The 25,474-nt window shown below is 46.6% G+C and overlaps 2 protein-coding genes and 1 long non-coding RNA gene across 16 annotated transcripts in view; 1 reads left to right on the plus strand and 2 right to left on the minus strand.

Moving 5' to 3' along the window:
* syngap1b (synaptic Ras GTPase activating protein 1b) overlaps positions 1-6,946 on the minus strand; it is a 73,534-nt gene extending 66,588 nt beyond the window's left edge. For 9 of the 13 annotated variants that reach the window (XR_015095304.1, XM_086077506.1, XM_086077508.1 and 6 more), the window contains exon 1: positions 4,537-4,918. Coding sequence is in view for 12 of the 13 variants with exons in the window: in XM_086077506.1 (XP_085933632.1) it covers positions 4,537-4,558 (22 nt within the window). In the remaining variant the exon portion in view is untranslated. Of the gene's footprint in view, positions 1-4,536; positions 4,919-5,848; positions 6,053-6,088; positions 6,371-6,927 lie in introns of those variants that run through there. The other 4 variants (XM_086077496.1, XM_086077499.1, XM_086077498.1 and 1 more) reach the window with 4 other exon arrangements.
* LOC147173050 (uncharacterized) lies at positions 5,912-24,960 on the plus strand. Its single transcript, XR_015095306.1, has 3 exons — positions 5,912-6,211; positions 6,299-6,444; positions 23,163-24,960. It is a non-coding gene; the product is annotated as an uncharacterized LOC147173050 (long non-coding RNA).
* On the minus strand, positions 7,783-25,368 carry phf1 (PHD finger protein 1). 2 transcript variants are annotated; one of them, XM_086077515.1, is made up of 17 exons: positions 25,186-25,368; positions 24,092-24,234; positions 23,840-23,977; positions 23,422-23,500; positions 23,241-23,322; positions 22,224-22,310; positions 21,138-21,232; positions 19,743-19,891; positions 19,561-19,656; positions 17,282-17,350; positions 17,077-17,200; positions 15,960-16,027; positions 15,150-15,281; positions 14,086-14,164; positions 13,475-13,590; positions 11,906-11,974; positions 7,783-10,965 (listed from the first exon to the last, which is right to left on the minus strand). In XM_086077515.1, exons 4-17 carry the CDS (start codon positions 23,497-23,499, stop codon positions 10,662-10,664), a joined length of 1,548 nt encoding a protein of 515 aa, XP_085933641.1. In that variant the 5' UTR covers position 23,500; positions 23,840-23,977; positions 24,092-24,234; positions 25,186-25,368; the 3' UTR covers positions 7,783-10,661. The 2 variants fall into 2 exon arrangements, with proteins under 2 accessions (XP_085933641.1, XP_085933642.1); XM_086077516.1 differs by lacking the exon at positions 22,224-22,310.
* Positions 25,369-25,474: the final 106 nt, after the last annotated feature.

The following is a 25,474-nucleotide window of genomic DNA, read 5'->3' on the forward strand; positions in this document are numbered from 1 at the left end:
ACATATTTCACGGAGGGCAACAGAATTGACAACAGAAATTGGAGAATATTTACTGTTGAGAGGTTGAAATCAGAGGACTGGGACAATCTAAACAAGTGCTCCAAACTATTAACCAGTTATCAAAATAGTTGTCGATAAATGTGATGTTTGACTAGTCGTCGATGAATCGATCAATTGTTGCGCCTGTACAGTAGACACAGCAGGCCATCAAAAATGATAAGTGGGTCAGATGTGGCCTGGCGAGCTCGCGTTTGACACCCGTGCTCCAGTTGGTAAGCGCGCCGCTTCGGCAACAACACGCAATCATCCGTGGCGCTCGGCACCGATAAGCCGTCCTCAGAGGAATGAAGCAGCCACCACTCCGACGGATATTCATGACTACACGGCGTCCATCGGTGGGCTGTCACTTCATCAGCGCACACGCTGGCTAATGCTGGCCGCGTTAAGCGCGAGGCCCTCGGGAGGGCACCCTTCATTTGAGGGGAAGGAGATTCAAATATGTTTGGTGGCACACATCAGCCAGTGGGGACTAGATAGCGCAGACGGGGATGTGAACAAGCACGGGATCAGGCAGACTCGCGCGCGAGCGCACACACTCACTGCTACGCGACACACATTGACACGCATGATATAGGCGCCGTCCAAAAAGACGCTGCTTTGAAAATGGCTGCCGGTCAACAATGAGTTGAACATTGTTTACTGAAACACCAAAATGTTCGACCGCAACATAGCATTACATCAACCCAAAATCTGTTAGCTGAATGCTAACATATAGGCTAACGTGCCACATTACAGACAACTGAAATTAGCATAGATGTTAGGGTCAACCTACTTGAAGAGCAGCAACACATACAAAGAAAACATACAACAAGCCTCATATTCGCTCTGCAATGCGGGAACATGATAATGCAGATCATTTCGCGGCTGCATGTCTTCCAGGGAAGCTCAGTGCTGCCCTGCAAGTTGTGGCACGAGGTGGTACTACACTGTAGGCGTGTAATTCTCATTTGAGTGATGTGTATATAATCAGGATCATTTCATTTGAAATAATACTTGAAGACCCCCCAAAGAACAACAACGATTGCATAAACATTTGCAATCGATGAAGCGCGCGCCATAACGGAGATTCGCGGTGATAGCGATCAAATGCCGCCCAATCGTCTCAGAGCGAACACATGATGAGCAGAGTCTACCTAGATCGGATTTTCAGCGTCTGAGGGGAAGCACAAGTACGACGACGCGGCCTGTGATGAAAATGAGTTTGACAGATAACAGCTCTTGACACGGGTGGAGGGTCGCAAGACGGCCCCGGATGCGGCACGAGCGCATTTGTTGTTGAATCGGGAGAGTGGCTCTTTTAAACATGCACTGAAAAATGGATTATGACAAATATATTAAGAGCAGGTATTTTGTCCTTATTCAAAATAGCATTTTTGTGTGTGTGTGTGGGGGGGGGGGGGGGGGGGGGTAATGAAATAGCCCCGCATTGCCAGCCCAGCGGGCATCTGCCTCGTATGCCAGATGGCCAGTCTAGCTCCGTCTTGACGCGCGTACCCGGCCTTGTCTTGCTAGCAAAGTCAGCGCTCACCGCTGGCAGAGGATCACGTGTGCGTGCGTGCGTGCGTGCGTGCGTGCGTGCGTGCGTGCGTGCGTGCGTGCGTGCGTGCGTGCGTGCGTGCGTGCGTGCGTGCGTGCGTGGGGGTGGTGGAGGAGATGGCAAGTAAGGCAAGAAAAGGGAGAATATTGCGGCCTAGCTGCTTTGTGCCTCCCACTGCCTGCCTGTTGGCTTCTTGCGACTTGGCAGGACTGCAAATGGCTCCACACAGCACACGAGGAAACGTGGGCACCTGCCAGATCACGCCGCTCGCTCACTCGCTCGCTTTCTCCCTCCACCTATATAGCGGCAGCGGCAGTGGCGGCGGCGGCGGATCCGTGGCCAGCACCCCGACCGACATTCATCCCGCCCGCCCCCACCTTCAGCTAAATCAGCTGTCACCTTCTTCTTCTGAGCACATACGGACGGCATATTGGATGCGCTCCGTGGATGTTGAGTCACCGTGCGGCAAGCGTGTTACATAACAGCGCGTGGTAACCATGGAGATGACAACGTATACATGGCGAGGCACGTGTCCGCCATCTTCAACTTTTACATGCAACACCTTCTGATGTTAATTTGCTCGCGCGATGGACGTCGCCTACGTCTGACTTTTCCCGCTTAGATGTATTCAAAAAAGGCACCTGATGAGGCTCCTGGAACGATCTCTGGCTCTGGTTGTCATGGTTACGACAACAACTAAAGGAAGGGGGAACCAGGAAATGAACTCGTTTTAGAAATGCAGATTATGGATGATCGTATGCAAATAGTTTGGCGTGTGAAACTTTAACATAGGCTTTAAACTAGTTCTGCTCCAATCGATCAGCCACCAATCGTGAAATGCTGGACAATCTGTTGCCAAAGTCGAGTATTTGTACTCGGATACTTCCCACCACTGCAGACCTGGCAGGTCCTCACCGGCCGGAATCAGCTGCTAACCAACCCATACGTCGGCAATCCCCCGACACTCACATGCGGCCCACCTCCGCTCCTCAACGTGCACACGCAACAGTCCTCATCCTCATCACCATCATCATCATCGTTATCATCATCATCATCACGCCACCCACGGCGACTTCAAAATTTGCTTTGCTGGCTTGCTCAGCCCGACTCGGGCCATCACGTTCCAGGAGCAAGAAGGAAGAAGAAGAAGAAGAAGAAGAAACTATCCGGTGCACGTCATTTGTTCAATATGCTTGAGAAGCACCCGAGGTCCACGTATGAGTGTGCTTTTTGTCCTCGCAAGTAAAAGTGCAACATGTCATCGATTTATCAGCAACTAATCAATGATCAAATTCAACGACCACTACTCTGATCAGCATTTCAAGAGCTTGCTGGACTTAAAACCGTCCAAACTTTCAGAATTTCAACCTTTCAACAGTAAAAATGATTCTATTTTTGTAGTTCTCCATGAAAGTTCTCCATCTGTGTGTGTGTGTTTTCCCCCCCAAAAAAGCATCTGATTGCACTTTGGGAAACAAACATCTTGGAATGGAATGGACTGCTATTTTATACAGCGCTTGTTTCGTGCTGTAGTGCCCAAAGCGCTTTACAAAGCCTCACATTCACGCACGAGTGGTCGCAAATCGGCTTGCTCAAGGACACTTGAGTCACATGGTCACCAGGAATGAGGATCGAACCCACAACCTCACAGATGGGAGACAACCACTCTTCCACTGAGCCACGCCGCCCCAATAGACAGTTGTGACATAAATTGTCATCAATTGGCATTTGTGCGTTTCCTGCACTTCCTGTTTTGAATTAAGGCATGGAGTATTTTTTTGTAACTATGCAATTCATTGATGAATTGAATTTTTTTTACAGATCAATCTATGAATAAACGAACAGTTGCAGCTCTAGAACAGAACCTCAAGCAGCTGAAAATATTACAAAGCCACAAAGAGTTGACAACATTTCTGCTCGACAACTTCATTTATCGCCACTTTTTCCATTTGACTTGATTGGACATTCACAAAGACCAAACGGCAAAACGATAGTAACACTCCATCATGAATAAGTCATATGCTAACAAAAGTTTTTGGAATGGCTTACTCCATCAAATAATCCAATAATTGGATCAGAAGCTGTTTCGCAGATTTGACCAGAAAATGGGCCAAAATGTTCTTTGCTGTTTTTCAAAGTAAAAGCAGATGTTTGCAAATGTTTTGTTGAAAGATAATCTGTCTGCTTCCATGGAGGCCGACAAGCAGAAATCGGAGAATATTTCACGTCAGAAGATTGATTAATCAGTTATCAATTATATTTGTGGATGAATCGATGAATTGCTTAGCATTTCTTGTTTATGGAGAGTAGACGGTAAACATTCATTTGGACTTTTAAGCACAATTCAAAGTTTGTATTTGTTTGCTTGTTAAGTAGGAGATGAATCAGCCGGCTACTTCTTGCACTTTGATCCCGAGCACGCGAGCTTTGGCCACCGCTGGCTATTAGTCTGCTCTGAGACTTGGAGCCAATTTGGCAGTTCAACATTCGCGTCTTTCACCTGAAACTTTGTCTTCACTTCAACATCTGCTGATCGGCCCACGAGACTAAATGAATAACATCAGATATTGAAGTCATTCTGTAAATTCTCTTACAGCAGGGTTGATTTTTTTTTGGGGTGCCACTACTGCTGAGTAGGAGTAGCTACTTTGTGATTCTAGGAAGACGACGGAATGTCATCGAGGCGGGATGAGTGGAGCCAGCAGCATCCGCACACTTGAACGCATCATCACTACAAATGCCGCATGGACCCACGCTGCATTTGCGCGGGCGCGTGTACGCGCGGATGCACGCACCTGTCGGCTATGCTGGTGCGTTCAAACGCATACGGATGTCATGTCAGCTCGAGCGGAGGACCGCGCGGGAGGATGGGCGAAATCCGGGATGAGATGCAGAGAATGACAACATGAAGCTGTGAGCAGCGAGTGAGCCGTACGTACCTTGGATGGGAACATAGGACATGTTCCAACGGCACTGAACGGAGGTTGCGGCAGGTCTTGGCGGTCCAGGAAGCAAACACTCTACTAAAAAAACAAAACAAAAAAAACAATGAAATGAATATAAAAGAAAAGACAGGCGGCGTACTCCTTCCTATGGGAGCCGATGATGATGATGATGATGATGATGATGAAGATGCCAACAGTCCGCCGTGATCACCATCGGCATCCTAAAAAGCATCATGATAAGAAGAAGAATCCGCCGCCGCTTTCCGAAAGCGCGCGTGGCTCCCTCCCGGTGCATAAAAAAGCACACACAGGATGCACTAATGTGCGTGTGAGTGAACGTGTGTACGTGTGTGTACACGCGCGCGCGTGTGTGTGTGTGTGTATCTGTGTGTGTGTGTATACGTGTGTGTGTTTGTGTGCGTGAGAGCGAGAGAGAGAGAGAGAGAGAGCGAGTGAGGGAGGGAGGAGGGCACGAGTGGGTGACAGCGAGAGAGAGCCAACTGTCGTTATTATGAAACCCACTGGAGTTGCAGGCAGGACACGCCCCCACTGCGATATGATTGGCTGCTGCATGCAGGCGGGAAGGGCAGCCAACGCACAATAATGACGCAGCCGTAACAAAGATGAATCCAAAATCTTCACAAGTTCGTCGCACGGGAAAATGTGACATGTTTGAATTCTGCTATATGGGGGTGTGATTTTTTTTTAATCTTCAATCTTGTTAAACACTTGGCCTATTTTTTTACAGTATTATAGAAGAGCAGTTATACATAGCAAAACATTTTTGATTTATTAGACACAAAAAGGACTCCGCGAGTGACCTGAACCAGAAAGAACTCCTTCGTTTTAATTTTTACTTGTTTTAGTGAAGGATTCCCTTTTATGTTTATTTGGGAATTCCACATTTCCTGATCAATTACAGAAAGATATTCATGACGTTATTTTTATTTGTATAGAACCATAACTTATAAGCCCGTAAAAATAAAAATAAAACAATCTGTATTAATTGTCACCAATGATTGGCTAAATGGCATCTATATCTACGCAAATGTCAACATACTTTGAAAACCTTCTTCTTTGTATTTTTGAAAATAAACAATATCAGGACCATTAGACACGCCACAATTTCAAAATCCATTAAAACATTGTACCCTGGCGATTGTGTTTTTGTTCTGACTAAGTTTTTAAAACAAAAATCAAAAACATGCAATAGTTTAGTTTCATAACAACGATGTAGGCATTTATCAATTTAAATTTATAATAAAAAATGTATTGTGCGCAAAAAAAACAGTAAAGCGTGTCCTACCTGAGTGCAGCAGCCAATCATAGCAGTGGTCGTGCAGTGGGGCGTGTCCTTTCCAGAAAACAAGTGGATGCCGAATAACGCAGCCAACTGCGCAGGCGCATGGATTTTAAAGCGGCGGCTGCTTTCGACACTAACCAACAAAATATGAACAAGCTTCACATTGTGCCGCTTTAACAGTATCCTGCTAACACAGTTTGTGTTTAATTGGTAATTTTTACCAGCAGTTAAAACTAAACTAACCTGATGAGGAAGAAGGTACTTTCTCGCTTGTTGAAAGGAGCTAATTAAATTAGCGCCTTCTCATTTGGGCTGCCGAGCCAGCAAAACGGGCGAATTGTTTCATGATAGGAGCCACACTAACAGGTACATTGTTCTTCTTCCTCTTCTACTTTTCTAGTGGCTGAAAAACAACTTTAAAAAGGCACTTTGCTTTCTACATGTGTTTAAAAGGCGGAAGTCGTCATTTTTGCCTGCGTTTGGCCGACTGACAGGAAAACGAAAGTGCATCCGGCGGAAGAAACCGAAGAGCCAAAATGGCGTCTTTTTCTTTGAGTCGTGTTGCCTTCACCGGACGTGGGACACTGCAGCTTCAACAGGTAGGACTGCTAGGTCTACTTATACGGTTTTGATTTGCAATGGTCCTTGATATAAATGATGTGTTTTTAAAAATCTGATGAAGCTTCAAATACAAGATGCTGAGAGTTTTTATGTGTCATGATTACACATAAATCATTATGGACGAGTTATTAATTCTTCCGAGGAACCAGAATGCAGCATCAAGCTTTGGTTGAAAAGTTGAATTGTGGTCGCCACTTAGTGGTCAAAAGTAGCAACAGCACATTTCCCACTGTCAAATGAAATAAGCCACAATTTTAGGCACAATCGAGACTGAGTCATTTTAGCTCAATATTAAATTGTATTATATATATATATATATATATATATATATATATATATATATATATATATATAATGATTTCTTTGTCATTAACTAATTGTGCAAAATTGGGTATTTTAAAAGTGTACAAAGACAACATTAAGAGTACATAAACAAATCCCATTAAATACAGTTTACTTACAGGATGTACTTCCTGCCTAGCCTGCCATGTAGACAGCAGTTTGTCTACAGTGTCATCCAATCAGTGCTATTGTGCATCCATCAGTCTGCCCTCCCACTTGCAAGAGTGTCTGTCGCCAGGCCCATTGGAGATGTTGCGGGCAATTTCGTTTTTGGAAGAAAATGCGGGGACATAAACCGTCAATACACCTGTATGTGGCGGTGCCACCCCAAACACAATATGCTATATTTTCAAACATTGTAAAACGGTCACAAGTGTGTGGGTGCAGATAATAATAATAAGGTCAAAATTCATCGTTGGCCTCTCATCCATCGCTTGTTTGTTTGTTGCGCACGACGACCATTCCATCCCTGGTCGCCAGTTACAAATGAAAGAAGAGCAACAGGCCTGTATGAAAACGTGTATTATTGTTCTTGCAAGTTGCATGTATTTATAGAAAGATAACTTCTTTAAAAGTACACCAACTGCTCCTGTATTTAACAATTAAAAACAAAAAACCGAAGGCTTCCAAAAGAAAGCAGTTCCAGAAGATGTGCGTCTTTATTCCCTCCCTCCCTCCTTTTGAAACAATCAACCTAAAACAAGCACTTGACAGCTACAAACAAACATACCGTTAGAAAACATATACATTCCTTTTCAAAGCTACAAAGACACTTGGCCATTGTTTCTTTGTTTGTATCGGCTGATGCAACTTGAATGCAAAAAAACCCCACAAAAAAAGATTGCCTCTGGACAAAAGAGAGACGCACTTGTCTTATGACAAACATTGGAAATATATATTTTTTTAAACAAAAAAAAACTGGCACCTTGATCCCTCCCTTTCCGATATGACAATAAAAGATTGAACTCCAAAGATGAAAATCTGTTGCGTTCAATTTTATTGTTTAAGATTGGTCATCGTGGTCGAGCCCAAAAAAATTGTGAAGTCATTTCCTGCCAACAGAAATATTTGTTGTTACTGAGCTCTCCAGAAAAAGACAAAGGAAAAAAGAACAAAAAGAAATATTTGTTGTTGATTTGGAATGTCAAGAGTTTTGTTTATTTGTTTTCTATTGCAAGGCGATCTGATTGGTCCAACCCAATTTTGCACACATTGTGACAAATGCAACAGCAGTCAAGTAATAATTTAAGAAATTTAAAAAAGACAAATACGTACATACAACAGACACTTGTAAATGAATGCATGACAAAAATCTATCAAATATTAGTTAAGCGAGCTACAATTTGTTAGTGACGAAATCCAATAAGTGGACTGCATGTCAACTTTGAGGTGATTTTCAGTGCTGGGGGGTTAGGGGGGGGGGGGGGGAGTCCTCAGTTTGCCAAGTTTGGACTGGAGGCTCCGAACGGCACGCAGTGAACTCCTTTCTTTGCTGGCCGGAGAAAGCATACGGCACACATACTTGCTTTTTCTCATTTCATTGTTTTTAGGGCTGAAAATGTACAAATTGATTCATCTGTTAATTATTTTTTACAACTCATCAATAAATCGCAGACAGAGTTTTCATGTATTCAATAAGAGGACACGATTTCAAGTTGGCCGTGCAGAAAATACACAAACATGACTTTATTCTGATTCACTTCCTCGTTTGGCCCAAAACAGAAAATTGTTGGCGGTTGCTTTCCAAAATCAAAGCAGACATTTGCAAATGATTTTATTTTGGGGGGAAAAACACAATCAGTCTGCTTTGATGGAGGACGGCAGAAATGGGAGATTCGTCACAAAGAGACTAAACTTTCTGACCGTTTTGAGTTGAAAAAGGCCTCCGCGATTCGTTCATATTGAAATCGTTGTCGATTAGTTTGATCATTTTGACGATTTATTAATCATCAGTTAGTTGTTGATGAATGGATTCATTGTTGCACTTGTCGTTCTATTGATGGCCTCAATGTTTTTTCTAGAAATAGCAAAAGTTTGTGATTTTGAACTTTTGGGGTGAAATTTGAGGACGGCCCTAAAATGTACTGGAAGCATCGTCTTCATTTTGACACTAAATGTTGTGAACGTTTCAGTAAACTTCCCATCGATTGGATCAATACATTTCCATGCGGGTTGTTTTTGAGTCGGGACTGAAACGCTCCCGTGTTTAACAAAAAATCGGAATGGGAAAATTGGTTTTGATTCAAAAGATGCAATGGAATGGAATCATTCCACTTTCAGCTTGGAGATCCGTATGGAGGATCCTTTGTTGGACAGATGTGTCTTTGAAGGAAAGGAAAGCAAAGGAAAGGCCACATTTCCATCACTGTCAAGTTCATTCATACAAGATGGAAGCAAAATGACAACAAGGAAGTCATTGCATCGTACCCTCGCTATCCAATCCAATCCAATCAATGCAATCGTTCCACTTTCAAATGGGAGAGACTATTTACCGTAACTTGCCGGCGTGTTCCGACAAAGCCAGCTTCTGTCATTGCCGGGGGGGGAGCGGGGACCCCTGCGTGAGGTAAGCTGGCCGCGGCGAACGCCACCTTCATGAACTGACGCGAGATTAGTGCGAGTCGTTGAAACAGGTTTTAGGCCTTGTTCAGACTGCCAGCCCAATCCGATTTGGAGCCCGTCCAGATTGAAAGTCAACGTGGCTCTTTTGTAGCCTGAACACACACAAAGCACACGAAATGCCATTTTTGCGGGACGGGTTGAAACCACATGCCGGGGCTAGTTTCAAATCCCATTTGGACAGGATGCGAGTTTGATCAGCTCGGAACGGATTTGACGGTCCGTGACGTCGCTCTACACGCGCAAAAACCAAATGTCTCAATATCCCGATATCTCAATCTGGGTTCGCTGCCCGGCTGCTTCCTCGCACGCTCGCCAGTCAAACGCTTTCACGGCTCCGCCGCCTCGTCGGCTCCGCTCACGCTCAACCGGAAATACGGTGACAGTTCATGTTACTTGCGCTGAAGCCGGTCTCGCGAACCCGTCACTTCCTCACATGCGCAACCGGAATAAAAGAAAAGAAAACCTCTTAGCGCACTTGTGAGGAACGGGAAGTACGGAGCGCTAATCAGCACCACAATGATGTCAAACACGACACGCGCCGGCCGCCGTTCGACGTCGTTGCTACAGAAACCTGTCAATTATGTGGCTCAGTCTGAACAGGACCAGATCGGATTTGGACACTCGCTAAAAACAGTCTGGACAGTCAGGCCGACAAATCGGATTTGAGGAGGAACCCGATTGGAGTCACATATGCCCGCAGTCTGAACGCGGCCTCGGTGTCCCAAAAACGTTGTGAACAGTGACTGGTTATCAGCCAGAAGTGCCTTGAGATACGAGTGACCCACTTAAGCCGGCGTCACGCTGAGCGGCCGACGTTTGCCGAATGTGTTTCGTCAGGGTTTGTTCACGGTCGCAATAGGATTTAGAAACCCTCCTTTCCATCCTCTGTATTATCCTGGACTTTGGGGGGCGTCTGGGACGGACTAAAGCCTTTTCCATTCATTTCAATGAGGAAAGACACTTTGAGATATGAATGTTACCGTCGTCTCGGAGGGAATTGAACTCGTATCTCAAGGCAGCGCTGTCCAAGAAAGGAGAAATCAGCTTTTGACGTATTTGGAGCGGTTCGTAAAGCTTGAAAGTGGAGCGCCCCGCTTGCCGCTCGGCTGGAGGCGGAACCCCGAAAGGCAACGCTTCAAATGTCTGAGGAACATCGGAGTCACGAGCTCGTCCGGGATCAACCTGCATGTTCACACATCCTCCGTCCCGCCTCTGGCTCGGTGCCTGGGGTTCAGTACAAGCCCACGTTGTCCCACTCCACCAGGTACTGAACCTTCCCGTCCGGCGTGACCCGCCTGGCCAGGATTCTCACCGCCTCGCCGCCGCCCCAGCTTCGGGGAAGCGGCCCGTCTTCCGCACCTTCTCGGGCCACGCCGCCGCCGCCGCCACCGCCGAGCGCGTCCGCCTGCGGGTACGGCGGCAAGTCGTGCAGCAGGATGGCCTCTGCTTGCTTGTGTCCCGGCTGGCGGAGGTGTTCGCCCGAGTTCAGCGGGTACGGGAAGCAGGGCGGGGCTACTCGGCAGCTGTCGTTCATGCTGGGGGGAGGAGTCAAAGCAGTGAAGGAACAACCATTCATCCACTCATCAAGATAATCCGCAACTATTTTCTTCATGATGGATTTGATCGTTGATCGCTTGCAACGACTCATTCACTGCCATTGACGACTGTTAACGTCAAAAATTTAAAAAATGCAATTTACTGGGCTGGCAGTGAATCAGCTTGTTTCAAATTGTCCAAAGTCTCCGATTCAGCCTCTCCGCAGCAAATCCCATTTCTGTCGTCGTCCACGAAAGCGAACTGATATCAAGAATGCCATCTTGGACATTTTTCCTTTGAAGAATGTTATGGACTGAACCTCTAACCGAGTCATCATCAATTTATGGAAAACAATTGTAGTCAGTATGAATCGGTTGTGAAGATGACGTGGAAGGGACACGTCGTCGTTCAGCCAAAGAAGTGGCGTGGTGCGAAGTAGGCGCCTTCTGGTCCGGGGCACGACTCTAACTTTCAGGATTGCCGAGTGATGTCACGGGCCGTGCTGTGAAAATATTGTGCGGCAAAACAAATTGGCTCAGTTTTCCTTTTCTGTTATGGACCAGAGCCCAACCAAAAACCTGAACAGGATCCGTTATCTTGTTTTGTTTTTCAAAAATGTGAACAAGGAAAAGAAAATGTAAATTTTTATGACCAATTCCGGGACTCAATTCCAAATGGACAAACTCTGTCAGAAAATCAGCTAAATGTTGATTCTTGTTCTTTCCCAAGTCAAAGCAGAAGTTTGCAAACGTCTTCTTCTGATTCGACACAAACACAATCAGTCCGCTTTTGATGGACGACTGCAGAAATGGCCAAATATTTTCTTGCCGCCATTTGGAAAAGTCGATTCAGCGATGACCAAAATAGTTATTTTTGCGTGTCAGTTGTGAATCGTTGAACCGTGACATCAAACAATCAAGATGGCAGAAGAGCAAAAACCTGTTACAGTGATGGAGACCTCTGGAGAGCGCCGTGTGGTAGAAGGCGTACATCCGCTTCGGGGGAGAACTGCGCAAGGGAAAGCACGGGAAACCCAATCAGGCCAGCAAGATCACAACCGCAACCACTCGGGCAAATGTCACGTTTGCTTTTAGACACGCGTCAACTTAAGTCAAACCGAATCCAAAAAGTCGCCGCAAATCCGACGCAGCTCAATCGAATGATCAGCAGGTAACGATCCCGATTATTTGAATCAAAACGGGCCCGCTCGGGGCTCTCGGGGACCCGACTTGAAGACCCCTGTTTCAGGGGCAACTGGCGCATTTGGAAAATATTCACCTTTATTGATTATTATCTCGGTGCAATTGCACTTTTGGCCCCAGGCTGGTTGCCCGCGTTTTTGTAGTTCTTTTTTATTTCCTGGTTACCCGCAGTTCATGAACTATTTCATTCCCCGTTTGTTGATGTCCCTAAAGAATTGAATTGTGGTGAAATTATTATATGGATGTCAAATACATGGATAGTTTGTTTTTATGGGGGGGGGCGTTTTTTCATGAAACACTTATTGATGGTATGTTCCTGTTTGATCATTTTTCAGGTAATTTTTTGACATTTTTATTTGTAATACGTTTGCCCGTCAATTATACACAGACAGAACAATATTGGCAGTCGATACCTTCACTTGCTGTACTTTGATTTTCACTTTTTAGATTCAGTGCAAAAAAAATTCTTCATTTTTGGAATTTATTTGACTATGTTCAATTTGGGGCGGCGCGGCGGTTGGCTGGTTAGCACGTCCGCCTCCCAGTGCAGAGGACGTGAGTTTGAGTCCGGGCTTCGGCCTTCCTGGGTGGAGTTTGCGTGTTCTCGCCCGTGCCTGCGTGGGTCGCTGCGGTTTCCGCCCACATTGCAAAGACGTGCATGGCAGGTTAACTGAACACTCCAAATTGTCCCTGGGTGTGATTGTGAGTGTGGATGGTGGTTTGTCTGTGTGCCCTGCGATTGGCTGGCAACCCGTTGAGGGCGTACCCCGCCCACTGCCCGACGCCGGCTGGGATAGGCTCCAGCAACCCTTCTAAGGGCAAGCGGTTAAGAAAATGGATGGATGGATATGTTCAAATTTGACCCTTAAAAGCTGATTAAGATGGAAAAAAGTCCCAAAATAATTGCAATATACAGCTAAATATTTTTTAAATGAAGGCAATTTACCGTATGTTAAAATGCATTGAAATAAATAAATATTAGCAAGTGAGAATCATACAGATTTGCACTTAATTTGCAATTTGAATGGAAATGTTTTTATTTCGGTGTTGTCTTGCTTTTGCTATACTTATTATTACACTTACAGTTGTTAAACGTATGAGCACAACGGTGGTACGTTGAAAACCTTTGCTTGTGGGCCCAATTTCAATGAGTTCTTGTACGACTCGAGACCCGACTTTTACGGTCGGCCCTCGCAGGAAATCTTTCCAAACTTGCCTTCGGGGAAAGCGTTTGTGGAATGTGACCCTTTAACCCTCCCGTGACCCCACCGGCCGCCAAAATGATGCAAAGGTGAGCGCGCGTCACCTCAGGTGAAGCTCCTCCTCGGACTTTGCAGGGGCGTACAGGCCGTCCCCGCCCATGTAGCCGTGGCAACAAGGCAGCAGCTCGATGGGGTTGGACGAAACCGGCGGCGCGCAAGCCTGGACGCCAGAGACAAAGCAAAATCACGTCACGTCGTCGTCATTTGCTTTCAAGTCAGCGCGTCGACCCGCGTTGATCGAGCGGGACACCGCCTTCCCCTTCCATGCCTAATATAGAAAGAACCTTTTATTTTGAAAAAATGAAAACCCAGAAAACAGGTTGGCAGACAACAACAACATTATTGAGCAAGTTTAAGTTCAAACCATCAAGCCGTCAACCGGAAGCTAACACGGGAAGTCTGCTAAGCTAACCTTCTGCCACGCCTACCTGTTAAAAAACAAATATAATCGTCAATGGCAGTAAACGCTTGGATTCCACTTCATTGTCATCGGCAATCGCTAATTAGCATGTGCGGTAGTATGACCTATTTGACGTTGTCATGTTCTTGGCTGAATATTGCGTGCGACTCTTTTGAACGCCACGCATCAAGCATGAGCCGCGGCCGCGAAGCGAGCGCCGTTGGACCGATTGGCGGCTTATTCGGGCAGACTGACCTGCGTCTCCATGATGCGGCGCTTTGATTTACGAGACTCGGGCCCAGGCGGCCTCCTCTGGCACGGCAGCGACAGCGGGCTGAAACGCAAACACACCAAATGGAAAAACATCGACACGCACGCGCGCGCGCACACACATTCATTACTATGCTAATGAGATGTGGCCTGCGGCCTCGGGGGGAGAAGAAAGACATCCTCGGATTTTGTGTATCAATCACCCAAGCGTGAAGATGAAAAATGGATTGACAATTTCTTGTCATTTAGGCACATTCGACGTTTTCAAAGTTATGAATGAGCAAGACGAGCCGCTCACTCCTGAAATGACTATTTTTGAATTGATTATATTGATTAGGTGACCACTTAACACTGAACCCATGCAAAAAGAAAAAAAAAAACTGATTGAGCCGTGACGGGAAAACCGCTATTTGTTGAAGTCTCGTCATTGTTTGTTTCTACACGGCATGACGGTCAAAGCACGCAAGAGCAGCTTTCAATAGGACGACGGTTCGAGGCAAAAAAATACGCACGCTGGAATGTCAACTCTTGTCTTTCACCAAAAGAAAAAAAATCCAACAGGACAAATGTCAAACTCACTTGACTTGGCCTTTCACCCCAATTTGAGTTCAAGTGGGTCGGAGCATTTTATTGATTTATTTAGCCTAAAAAGCTAGGGGGGAACACAATTCCATCCCCCCTCCCCCTTTTTTGGTGGTGGTGGGGGGGGCAAACAGTTACATTTAGAAAACATTCATATCCATACATTAATAATCTTAACGCAGACGATTTGAGCAAATTGAAAATTCTTAACAAAAATGCTGCCATTTCAAGAATAGACTGCGACGAACATGACTCATCACATCGTACACGTTTCTATGATGTGATGAGTCATGTTAGGATCTCGGATGTAGGATCAAGAACTGGGGACGCGTGAGCACTGAGCACCGATACCAGGTATGCCGCTCAAATGTCATTTAGGTGGTCGGCAGTGCGCCCCCCAGTGGACACAATGAGCAAGAGCGGAAACGCGCTGTTAGCTGATCTAAATCAAGAAATAAGATGCTGACCTTCTGCTGTGGGAGATGTTGATGGGCGGATCGGTGATGAGGGGCGACGAATCGGACGACAGCGGGGGCGGTGCTCGAACCTGAAGCCCGAAAAGACACTTCTTCTTCTTGATTTCTTTCCCAGAGACAAACCTGTGGCAAGAAAACCACAAAGTCAGCCTGCTCCTCTTCGGATGCGGGAAATGCATTTCAGCGACGCCGTTTGTCCTCACAAAAATCATTTCTGCACAACCGAAATTCTTTGGAATTTGTTGACTGTTTGAAATATGGAATTCGACAGTTGAAGTTGCCGAATGGGAAAGCAAGGAAATCGATATTTCTCTATTGTGCGAGTGACGCGTGTGAAGACTTGTGGAAGGAGGAGCTTGCAAAGGAAAAATCTCTTCATTTGGTGACAATTTGAGCAAACAAAGTTGCTTGAATAACTTCAACAACGTCTCATATTTCATCGCGAGTTCCATTTGGAATGCTCGCCACTCATTTCAGCAGATGTTTTTTTCTTCATGGAAAATGTGGAATCAATCAAATTTCAATCATCATCATCATCATCTTGATTGTTGGCAATTATTTACATTTCAAACGTGAGCTCTGCTGCATATGTAATGAAGCCTCTTTCTCAAGCACTCGTCAGCCAACCACCAGGGGGCGACGTATGTTAACCGGGTTCCTTAAGATGCCAAAATAACAAAGGGATCAGCATGCGTTGGCTGGACTTTCCCATTCAGGGAACGTTCAACAAGAAAAAAAAATTCCCCATGGTGATTTTATTCTAAAATAATAAGCAGTTGTCGGAGTTTTTCGGCGTCTCACCGGTCCTTTTGGGAGTTGAGTGCGTTGAGGAGGTTGTGACATCGCTCTTGCCTCGGCGTGTCGGAGAGCTGCGCAAAACAAAAGGCAAACGCTCAACGCAGACAAAAATCAAATGCTTTCAACAAAAACCCAGTCTTGCCATTCCAAGGATTTTCTGAGTGCGAAATCACTCAATTCATCCACATGCAAAAAGTCCCGATGAAGTGTTGCATGCCTTCAGCGTAGTACCGTGTTGTGCCACAACATGCCGGGTGGCAGCGCTGAGCTGTTCTGCGGGCCATGCAGCGAGATTAAGAGCAAAACATCATGAGGTGCGCATCTCGGTTTTAAGGTCCTGATGAGGCGTTTGTCTCGGTTTCCGGGTCACTGCTCAGTACACGCATTGATTTTAAAGTCCAGATTCGATCTTTGAAGGTCCCAACAAGGGACGTGCCTTGGTTTTAAAATTCCGACTTTGTTCTCAGCCCACTGTTGAATTTGTACATTGAACGGCGACTGTTGAGCGCATACCTTGCCCGTAAGCTCCCAATTTGGTATATCCCTTCGTTTTCAGGTCACGGTTGGGTCTTTTTTTTTGGGTTCGACTGTTCCCATTGGGTAAGCTTTTGGGGTCACCGTTGAGCCAAGGAGCCCATTAGGGACGATCGTGGGTTCAAGGTCCCGATGAGGTACGTACCTTGGTTTTCAGGTCACTGTTCAGTCGATAAGCTTGGCTTTAAGGCAAGCTAACTTGATTTGTATCGTTTAGCATTTCATAGACAAAATGTGCGTCTCAGAATTAAAAGTACAACATTTAAAAGCAAAGTAATGTTGTGAGGTCTCAATGACTTTGTAGGAACGAATTAGTTGTGCGCTTCCGTTGTTCGTACGTATGTAAACACAAATAAGGGTTTACTGTCGTGGCACAAGAGTGCAAAATCATGCCTTTCCTTTTTCTCTTTGAATAAATGTGTCGGCTCGTCGGCCCCTAATGGCTCCGTTTTCCAGTTTGCACTTTTCTAACGCTTGCAATTTGACTTTAACGACAGTTGAAGGGCTTGCAAAAACAAAAGCAAAGCTGCCGGCAGCATTTCGCACGATTTCATCATGATGCTTTTAAGCGGAGGGTTCACAGTACCGCGCCCAGCAGCAACGAGTCCCAGTTCTCATTGGTGAAGGACAAGATTTCATGGTCGAAATCAAAGTACTTGCGCTTGCAGCACAGCGACAGGTGGTACAGCACCAGGTGGGCCAAGTCCACCCTGGATGGCAGACAAACAAGCAAAGGGAGAAGGTGAGCCGCTTGGGGCGGGCGGTCAAGTCGGCAAATTTCCCACCATCACCAGGTCATGGGGAGTCTTTTGACGGTTTCCGGTCCTTTGTTACACACGGAACACTGGAAGTGATAAAACCTGGAACGCATACAAAAAGGAAAACCTCAGTGAAGCTTGACAACAACACAAAAGTGCAAACAGGAAACCCGAAATCGAAATGAGCTCAAGCAGGGAACACGCTAAGCGCTCAAGTCAACGCAGTTTGCACTTGCTGTTAAAGCAACATGGCCGTCACGTGAGCGGCAACGTCACATGATTCAAATGGTTTCGTTGTATTCATTTCTCGTTACGCGTTACGCGGATCTCATCATTTGCAACACCGACGTCGGAAAGAAGGCTGACGGGCAGAAAAGCCACGCCAACCCGCCGCCATCGATTCTTAATAAACGTTGATGATGATGTCATTGAAGTTTGGGCGGCGTCAACTGCACTTGCGCCAGCCGCCGCTCTCGCTCTCGGCGCGGTTTGATCTTGATACCTGCAACTATCGCATCGTCGATACGCAGATTCTGTTCCAAATCATCCACTTTTTGTTCCTCGGCGACAAAGCGTCCAACTTTTTCTTGTGTCTCTTCAACTGCTGAATTTGCAAGAGAAGACTTTTTCTCCTCAATCTGGTCCGCTCTTTTTCCGCCAGGCATATTGCAACAATGTCAAAATCAACAAAATAGTTCGAAGTCACGTGCGGATGTGTCCTTCCTCGACAGATGCGTCATCGTCATCGTCATGTTCCGATATTAAAATCAGCACCTCTCTTAAAAAGGCCAACTTGTTTTTCATTTGTGCAGTTCCAGCACCCTCTGGTGGTGACTTTAATAGTGCCGTTTCATTTTAATTAGGCATGTTTTGGCCACTGACATTTAACCCCGAGACGCTATTGTGACCCGTTTTGGCCTTTTTGATGCTTCTGACCAAAGCATTTCAAAATAAAATCCTGCCTCCAGGTTAAGACAAATGCTAATAGCCAGATGAAGGGGAACGCAGCACTTTTGCGTTTCGATTCACATTGTGTGCATGCAACGCGTAAGTGTTCTTCTTTGTATGTACAAAAACATGATATTATGCTTTTTTTTTTAAATACAAAATCATAAGCTTTTTTATATATGTATATATATACAGTATCTATATTGCCAACCTCCCCACAATATTGTGGTCATTATCGTATAGTGAGGTTGAATTGGGATCAAATCATCCCCTGGCGTGTCTTAAACGTGCGCGCGCTTGTCATCACGCCGCTCAACATGATCATCACGCCGCTCAAGTCGCTGCTGTTTGTCTTCGATTTCAACCATCAGGCGGGTGACCCTCAATCTGGTTGACATGGCAACAACATTGTGTTGCGTCAGTCGTCTGAAGGTCATGCAAATGAAACGTACGTGAGCATGTTTACGATTCTGCCTTCCATCGGCTGCCCGGCAGACGTAGCAAAAAGGCCTTCTCGCGAGCTGTCAATCAAAAGGTCTCGCCGAGCGCGGCCCCCCGACGGCTCGGCTGACAACGCCGCGTCGAGGCGGGCGTTGGGCCCAGATGGCTAATGACAATCGTAACTTCACGGCTGGCGACCTTTTATTAGGCAGCAGAGATTTCTTTTCTCTGAACATGATCGTCGCAGTGCCGTTCGCTAACGCGACGTCATACGTTCTCGTGGTTGGCAAAAGGGGAGGAGTCAAGTGCTTTGACCAAGGCAGCGATTATTTTCGCCGATATGTTTGCTTCAGGACAAAGACGGATAGCGATGAGTCGTCAAGGAGGCCGATGAACGATATTCAAGTTCACTGAAAAGGAAAATATTGGCCTCAGAATCAATTTAAAAAAAAAACCTTGTCCGATTTGCAAAATGTTCACGTTTTAGTCAATAGACATTTTTATTTACAAATGTTAACAAAATGTTCCGGGACCTCTCTTCAAAAGTTCAATGCAAATTGAAACAAGTATATAGCTCCCTAGTAAATCAAGTTTTCCAAAATATCCGAAATTTGAAATGTTTACTTTCATTTCAAACAAAACGATAATTGCTGGGTCGATAATTGCTCAATCCCGAATGCCAGGTAAACGGTTCCAATTTTCCCAATGATTGTATTTTTTTCCCAATGCAATTGAACGGCCGTCGATTATTTTTTGAGACGGCCGGGTCGGTCCCGATTCCCTCCCTATCCGCTGTAACCATACGAAAACATTTACCGTATCATGCAATTATTTTGGCGTGTGAGCGATTGCGCTAGCTCCGCTGCTAGCACAACGCGTAGCGTCCGAGACGGCCGGCATGCGCGGGACGGGGCGGGACTTGCCTGTCCCCATAGAGCAGCGGCTTGGTGAGACTCTGAGTGCAGGCCTCGTGGAACCATTGGCCGCAGCTTCCGCACTGAAGCATCTTCAGGTTCCACCTGCACGTCGCCAAAGACAAACATTCATTCGTTCGCTTTCCCTACGTGATCATTTCATTTGCATTTCATTTCCTTTCTCAACTCACTCTCCGGGTCCGGCGCAGTAGCAGTAACACTGCTGCTGATTGGACAGATGCTGCGCGTCCCAATCCAAAGACGTCAGCTGATAGGGCAGCCGCAGCTTCATGAAGTGCATGAGGCGGGCGAAGCGGCCGCGTTTGATGGCCCCGCCTCTCTGGAACGCAGGAAAGATCGTCACCGCGGAGCTTCGGTCGGCACGCGTGATCTTAAGACGTAGAAAAATGAGCGCGGTCCTTTTTCCCACTGGATGATGACACAGTGTTTAAAAAAAAAAATATGCAAAAAGCGTTTGCCATTTTGATTGCTTGTTTAATTAGAAAAAAAATCTGCCGTTAATTGAACAGGAAACAGTGACACGGGAATAAAACATTTGCATTAGCATTAGCTTGTGCATGAATGTGCAGCGACGTCGTCGTTCGATCGCTTCCAAATTGAAAACAAACTCTCCAAAGACGGAATATTGAACCGCTTTGGAAATCCTGAAATCACCTTCAAGTGTCAATGAAGGCCGTTTGAAACGAGACAATTTCCCTGCCATTGCGTTTGACCGCGCCGGCTGCAGCGTCTCTCCAGCGTTAGCGGCGAGCAGAACATGGCTGGCGAGAAGCGTCAGATGACTTTTGGATGAGTTTGAAAAGCGCCGCACGCTTTGATGTTGCCGGGCTGACCGTTGCTCTTCCTGCTCTTCATTTTTCAACATGTTTTTGCCGCTGGAATTCGGACATCACTTTGTCTCGGCCACCAAAATAAGCACGGTTTAAATGTTGATGATCGAAAAATGAAAAGCAGTTTCATTGAAAATGTCTTTTTTTGTATTCATAATTGTTCTTTAAAGCTGCATTTTGTAACAATTGGCCCCAAAATATCTTTACAATTGGCTTTTTATTTGACCATTAATGACGGAAACACTTTTTGACGCGTAGATGAACTCCTGCAAGACTTTGGCCAATAGTTTTCAGGCAGGATTGGGGTTCGAATTCCCCGCCCTCTGTCTGCAGATGTGAGTGTGCAATTTCTTTTTTTGGGCCACACGCGCCCGTAGACATCTGGAATGGCATTTTCTGCGTTCAGCAGCTTTAACCAAGCAAATAAGTCTTTTTTAGGAACGCAAATTCCCGATTATTCGATAGAAACGGCAAAATATTCGACAGCTGCAGCCACCGCGTGACGCAGTGTACCCAAAATAGATAATAGTTCTTTTTTTTTGGGGGGGGGGGGGTCCTGGCAGTGGTAAAGAGCCGCCATTTGCCATAACAGCTGTTTCTTTGTCCCTTTCAAGTCGCTAGCCTAAAAATAACCAAGCGGGCGTCGGCAAAATATTGCAAGGAGGACCTGAAATGCGTTTTTGTTGGTCATGTGCTTGTGCAGGTGTGTCAAGCGTGTGAGATGAGCGTTGCGACCTTGGTTGCGACGGCAAAGACGCACTGGCGACATATCCAGGACTCGCTGTCGGCTTCGGGCTCGATGGTGGGCGTGTGGCACTCGGCGTGGTAACCTGCGGCGAGAGGCGGGACGCTTTTCATTGGCCGCATTTTGCCTGACGCGCAGCCTGAGCGGCAATAACGGCGCAGCCGCATCCGTTTACGGCACGATTTGTGTCTTGGGAGCAGGAGGTCTATTTATCAGCTTGTTTACACGCACACGCACACGCACACACACAAGCTGACAGCGGCCATGTTTGTCAGCGGGCAAAATCTCATCTTGTTTCCTGCCTTTGCATTGCGATGCTCAGCGTCGGGTTGCGATTGACTCGCTTGTCGTGCTGCGGTCGCGCACGTACAATTGCGGGCGCGACATCTCATCACGTCATCCACAAGTAATTGATTATCAAGTTATCCCGCAAGCATTTTGATCATCGTTTCGGAAAGCTTGTCGAACTTCAAACTGTCGGAATTGAAGGCAAAGACGAGACCGCTCGTCTTTTCATTGAATCCAATGAAGACATTTGCAAACTTTGGCAAACGATGATCAACACTTTTGTCTTTCTTCCTTCTCAACGGACAGACACACAGAAAGGTTACAAAGGTTCAAATAGATCCATAAAAGGGCTGCCAGTTCATTATCAACTTTGACCGCGTTTGCTTCTTTTCATCTTAAGCCAGGCTCGACTTTGCCACATTCAATATGGCGGCGACATTCAGGCGGGTCTATATTGGATGTGGATGCTTTGAAGCGCAAGCATTTTTCTTGAAAGCAGCGGTGCAAAGCATGATGGGTATTGGGACACGTACGCGCCATCAATCACGCGTCAATCAAGATTCCCACTCAGCACCTCTTATCTTCCTTTACTAATGTTTTCTTCCCAAATATGTTATCGGCTTCCCTACGCGGCGGCGACGGAATCGCGGGCTGCGGCGGCGGCGGCGGCGGGGGGGGGTCATATAGATCATTTATGACAGCGCCTTGTTTATTTTCCTTTCCCAGTCAGATCTTCAAGGTCGGCGCGGGAAGAAGTTGACGGCGCGTGATGAGCTGCTCCTCCTTACCGTGGCGACATTTCAGACAATTTACGAGGGGTTCTTTAAGAGGCGGGGCCTCGCAGATACAGCAAACTTCCTCCACACCGGCTGCAACTGAAGAAAAAAAAGGGGGGGGCGGCAATGAAATTAGAGGAGCAACGATTGATTAATTGCCAACTAATTGATTAATTAAATCAACAAGCATTTTGATTATGGATGAATTGTTTGAGACCTCGTTTAACTTCAAACGGTCCAAATTTCACCGTCTGAGCAGGAAAGCTCGTGAGCGGACTTTGTGTCAAATTCAAATGAGACATTTGCAAACATCTGCTTTGACTTTGGAGAACAATCGTCTCGGTTTTTGCCGATTTTCGGACACCTTTCTTGTCGACCAAAACAGGAACCGAATCCTCGACAATCTGCGTCCGTTCGGAATCGCGTTGGTTGTGGAATGAAGGCAAAGTAACGCCAACTGCACGTGGACGTAAGCGGGATGCGCATCCGACCGATTGGTTGACACGAAAGAGCAGAAAGCAGTCAGTGGCGATGTGAAATTCTTCAGTTAAGAAAATGCTTGAAAGTGCCACAAAAGGACGCCAGGATGGCGACGGACACGAACGAAATTCCTTCCGCAAACTCCGCGTCACGTGACGTTACCCGTTTTGTGCGCGTCACGACAGCGACACGTTGCGTCCTCATTACAAAGCGGATCGGAATTGCTCGTAAAAGGGGCCAGAATGTTCTTTGCAAGAATATGCTATCGTAATATATGTGACGTCATGATACGCAAGCGTTAGCCTTGCGTATAGCGCCCTCTGCTGGTGACTAAAATTGAGGTCTTGCATTCACCTGTTTTCGGAGTTTGGTTACGTGACAACCACAATGCACGTTGACGGCAATTTCAGTTGACAGGTGCAAAACAAAACGGATGAAAACGGATGAATTGATCTCCTTTTTTTTTCCCAGAATATCGCGTTTGCGAAGGACATTTGGGACCGGAGTTTCCCTGGAAGCAATCAACAGCTGAGAAGAGTTTTTCCTTACAAGAGTGGATGTCTTTCCTGAGGACCCAGAACTCGGAGTTGTCCTCGAATCGGACCAGGCAGCACTGCTTGACGCCGTCGACCTGGGGCGGGTGAGTCGATCGATCGATCGATCGGTCGGACGGTGATTGACAAAAAGCGACAGCCTTCAGACGGCAACAAAAGCAAGAGGAAGCACTTACCCTCTTGACGTTGCCCAGGTAGAGGAGCCCGTCGCTCCATCTGGCCAGCACGTCATCCCCCTCGCTCACTCCCCCCATCCTAAACCCACCGACACACACGCACACACACGCACACACACAAGTGGGCAAATGGAAAATCCCATTTATGCGCTCAACACTTGGATGACAAGAGGATATGGCCGGGAGGAAGATGAGGAAGAGGAAGAGGAAGAGGAAGAGGAAGAGGTGTTTACATCCCCCCTCTGTTTTTTTCCCTTTCTTTTCTCCTGGCTGGATACGTCGTCAGTGGGGTTACATGCCCCCCCCCCCCCACTTTTCTTTTTTTTTAGGTGAGCAAGAAGACGAAGATGAGCACTCGCTGGCTTGAAAGGACGTGAAAGCGTCAAATCGACTTTGAGCAGCAGCAAAACTTGCCTACCTTCTCTCAAGTCCGACTCCTTCCTTCCTATTTGCTAGCTTCCTTCCTTCCCGTCGGGGTCAGGCCGATCCGTGGCCAGGCTGCGTGTGCATCATCATCATCATCATCGTCGTCGTCGTCATCTTCACCGCTTGCTGCCTGTGCAAGCGTGCAAGTGTCAGTCAAGAGGAAGAGGAAGAGGAAGAGGAGGAAGAGCAGCTGTGAGCCAGCTTGCGCCCTCGGCCGCCGTGTTTTTTGGCTTGTTTTTTTTACCTCAACGCTTCCGACAGGTTTTGCCGTTTAATTCTGAGCGACCGCCAGCGTACATCAAACCGCCAGAGACGCCATCTTCATCCTCCTCCTCCTCCTCCTCGCTCGCTCGCTCGCTGGCTCGCTGGCTGTCTCTCTCCCAGCGACTTGTTGTGACGCAGACATAAAACACGGAGATGGAGAGGGAGGGAGATACAGATAGAGGAGGGGGGGCTGCTAGGTGAGGGCTGGATGGACCCCCAAATTGGGAGATGATGATGAGGATGATGGTCGTGCATGGTGGGATTTTTGGATGGGGGTGGGGTGGGGAGTGGGGGGGGGCAGCACGCTTCCGCCAAACGGTCAATTAAGCGGCCAATTAGGGGGTCTTGAAACACCTCGTTAATTGCTGGGGCTGGCTGCTAAATTGGAATGATGCCCCCCCCCCCAACCCCCCGCAGGACAAATGACATTATTAGTGTTCATCTCCTCTAGAGCGCACGAACAAAACAAAAAAGCTCCAAGATGCTACCTTTAATCCTGTCCAGGTCAAAATCGACAACAATTAAAAGCAGCCAGTCGAAATGTCATTCGAGGTGGCGTGTTTTTGTGAAGTTGCGCAACAGAATAAAGTCACCTTAACTGCGGTGCAGATTCACGAGTTCTACAAAATGTGCCCACGTTTCCCAAATAACATCTTAGTTCTTTTGTTCAGGTGCTACAAAGTTTGTATTTCGAGTCGGATTTGTGACACAAAATGAATTTTTCATTGAAGTCAAGGAAAGCGCTAGCGCGAGCTTACTGGACTTGACAGTCACTTTTTATGAAGTGTTGGGAGCCCAAATGGGACGCAGTCAATGTATTTGATCAGGAAATGTAAAAATATATATTTTATTTTTAAAGGTTGGGGGGTTGTAAGACAGCAGGGACGGGCGTCAGGGCGGGAAAGCACTTCGGAGAATGAATGAATGAATAAATAACAGCAACTAGAGGATGTGCTTTGAATGGATAAAGCATTCTAAGCAATTACTATGCGCATGTTCAAAATTGAACGTGCGCAACAATCAGCAAAAAGTGTTCCATTCCCCCCAAACGACTGCAATGCAAATGTTACTCACGCTCAGAGACGGCGGCTGCTCTGCTTTGCGACCACAATGTTCTACATTTGCTCTTCTGTCTGCATGTGCGCTGTTTGTCGCGCCCGCCAGACAACAAGAAGCCTCACGCTTGTGCTCTGCCGTGTGGATGTGCATGTGCGTCTTTCAAAATGGCCCCCGGCTGCCAGCATCTTCTCTCCTGGTGGTCGTACTGCTGCAATGCAAAAAGTGGCCACCGGGTGGAGTGCATGACATGAGGTACCACGTGAGGAAAAGGCTGCTCATTTGGCGCGAACTGACAAGCTCAAAA

The sequence above is a fragment of the Leptonotus elevatus genome, chromosome 6 (assembly GCF_054856555.1).
Source record: "Leptonotus elevatus isolate MCC_2025b chromosome 6, RoL_Lele_1.0, whole genome shotgun sequence".
NCBI lineage: Eukaryota > Metazoa > Chordata > Actinopteri > Syngnathiformes > Syngnathidae > Leptonotus > Leptonotus elevatus.

Coding starts and splice junctions, on each gene's coding strand:
- phf1 (XM_086077515.1), bottom strand. CDS start 23,499: ATGGGGGGAGTGAGCGAGGGGGATGACGTGCTGGCCAGATGGAGCGAC. Junction 22,311..23,240: donor CAGGAAAGACATCCACTCTT/GTAAGGAAAAAC, acceptor TTTTTTCTTCAG/TTGCAGCCGGTGTGGAGGAA. Junction 17,351..19,560: donor CCGCTGCTCTATGGGGACAG/GCAAGTCCCGCC, acceptor TATGCGTTCCAG/GTTTTATCACTTCCAGTGTT.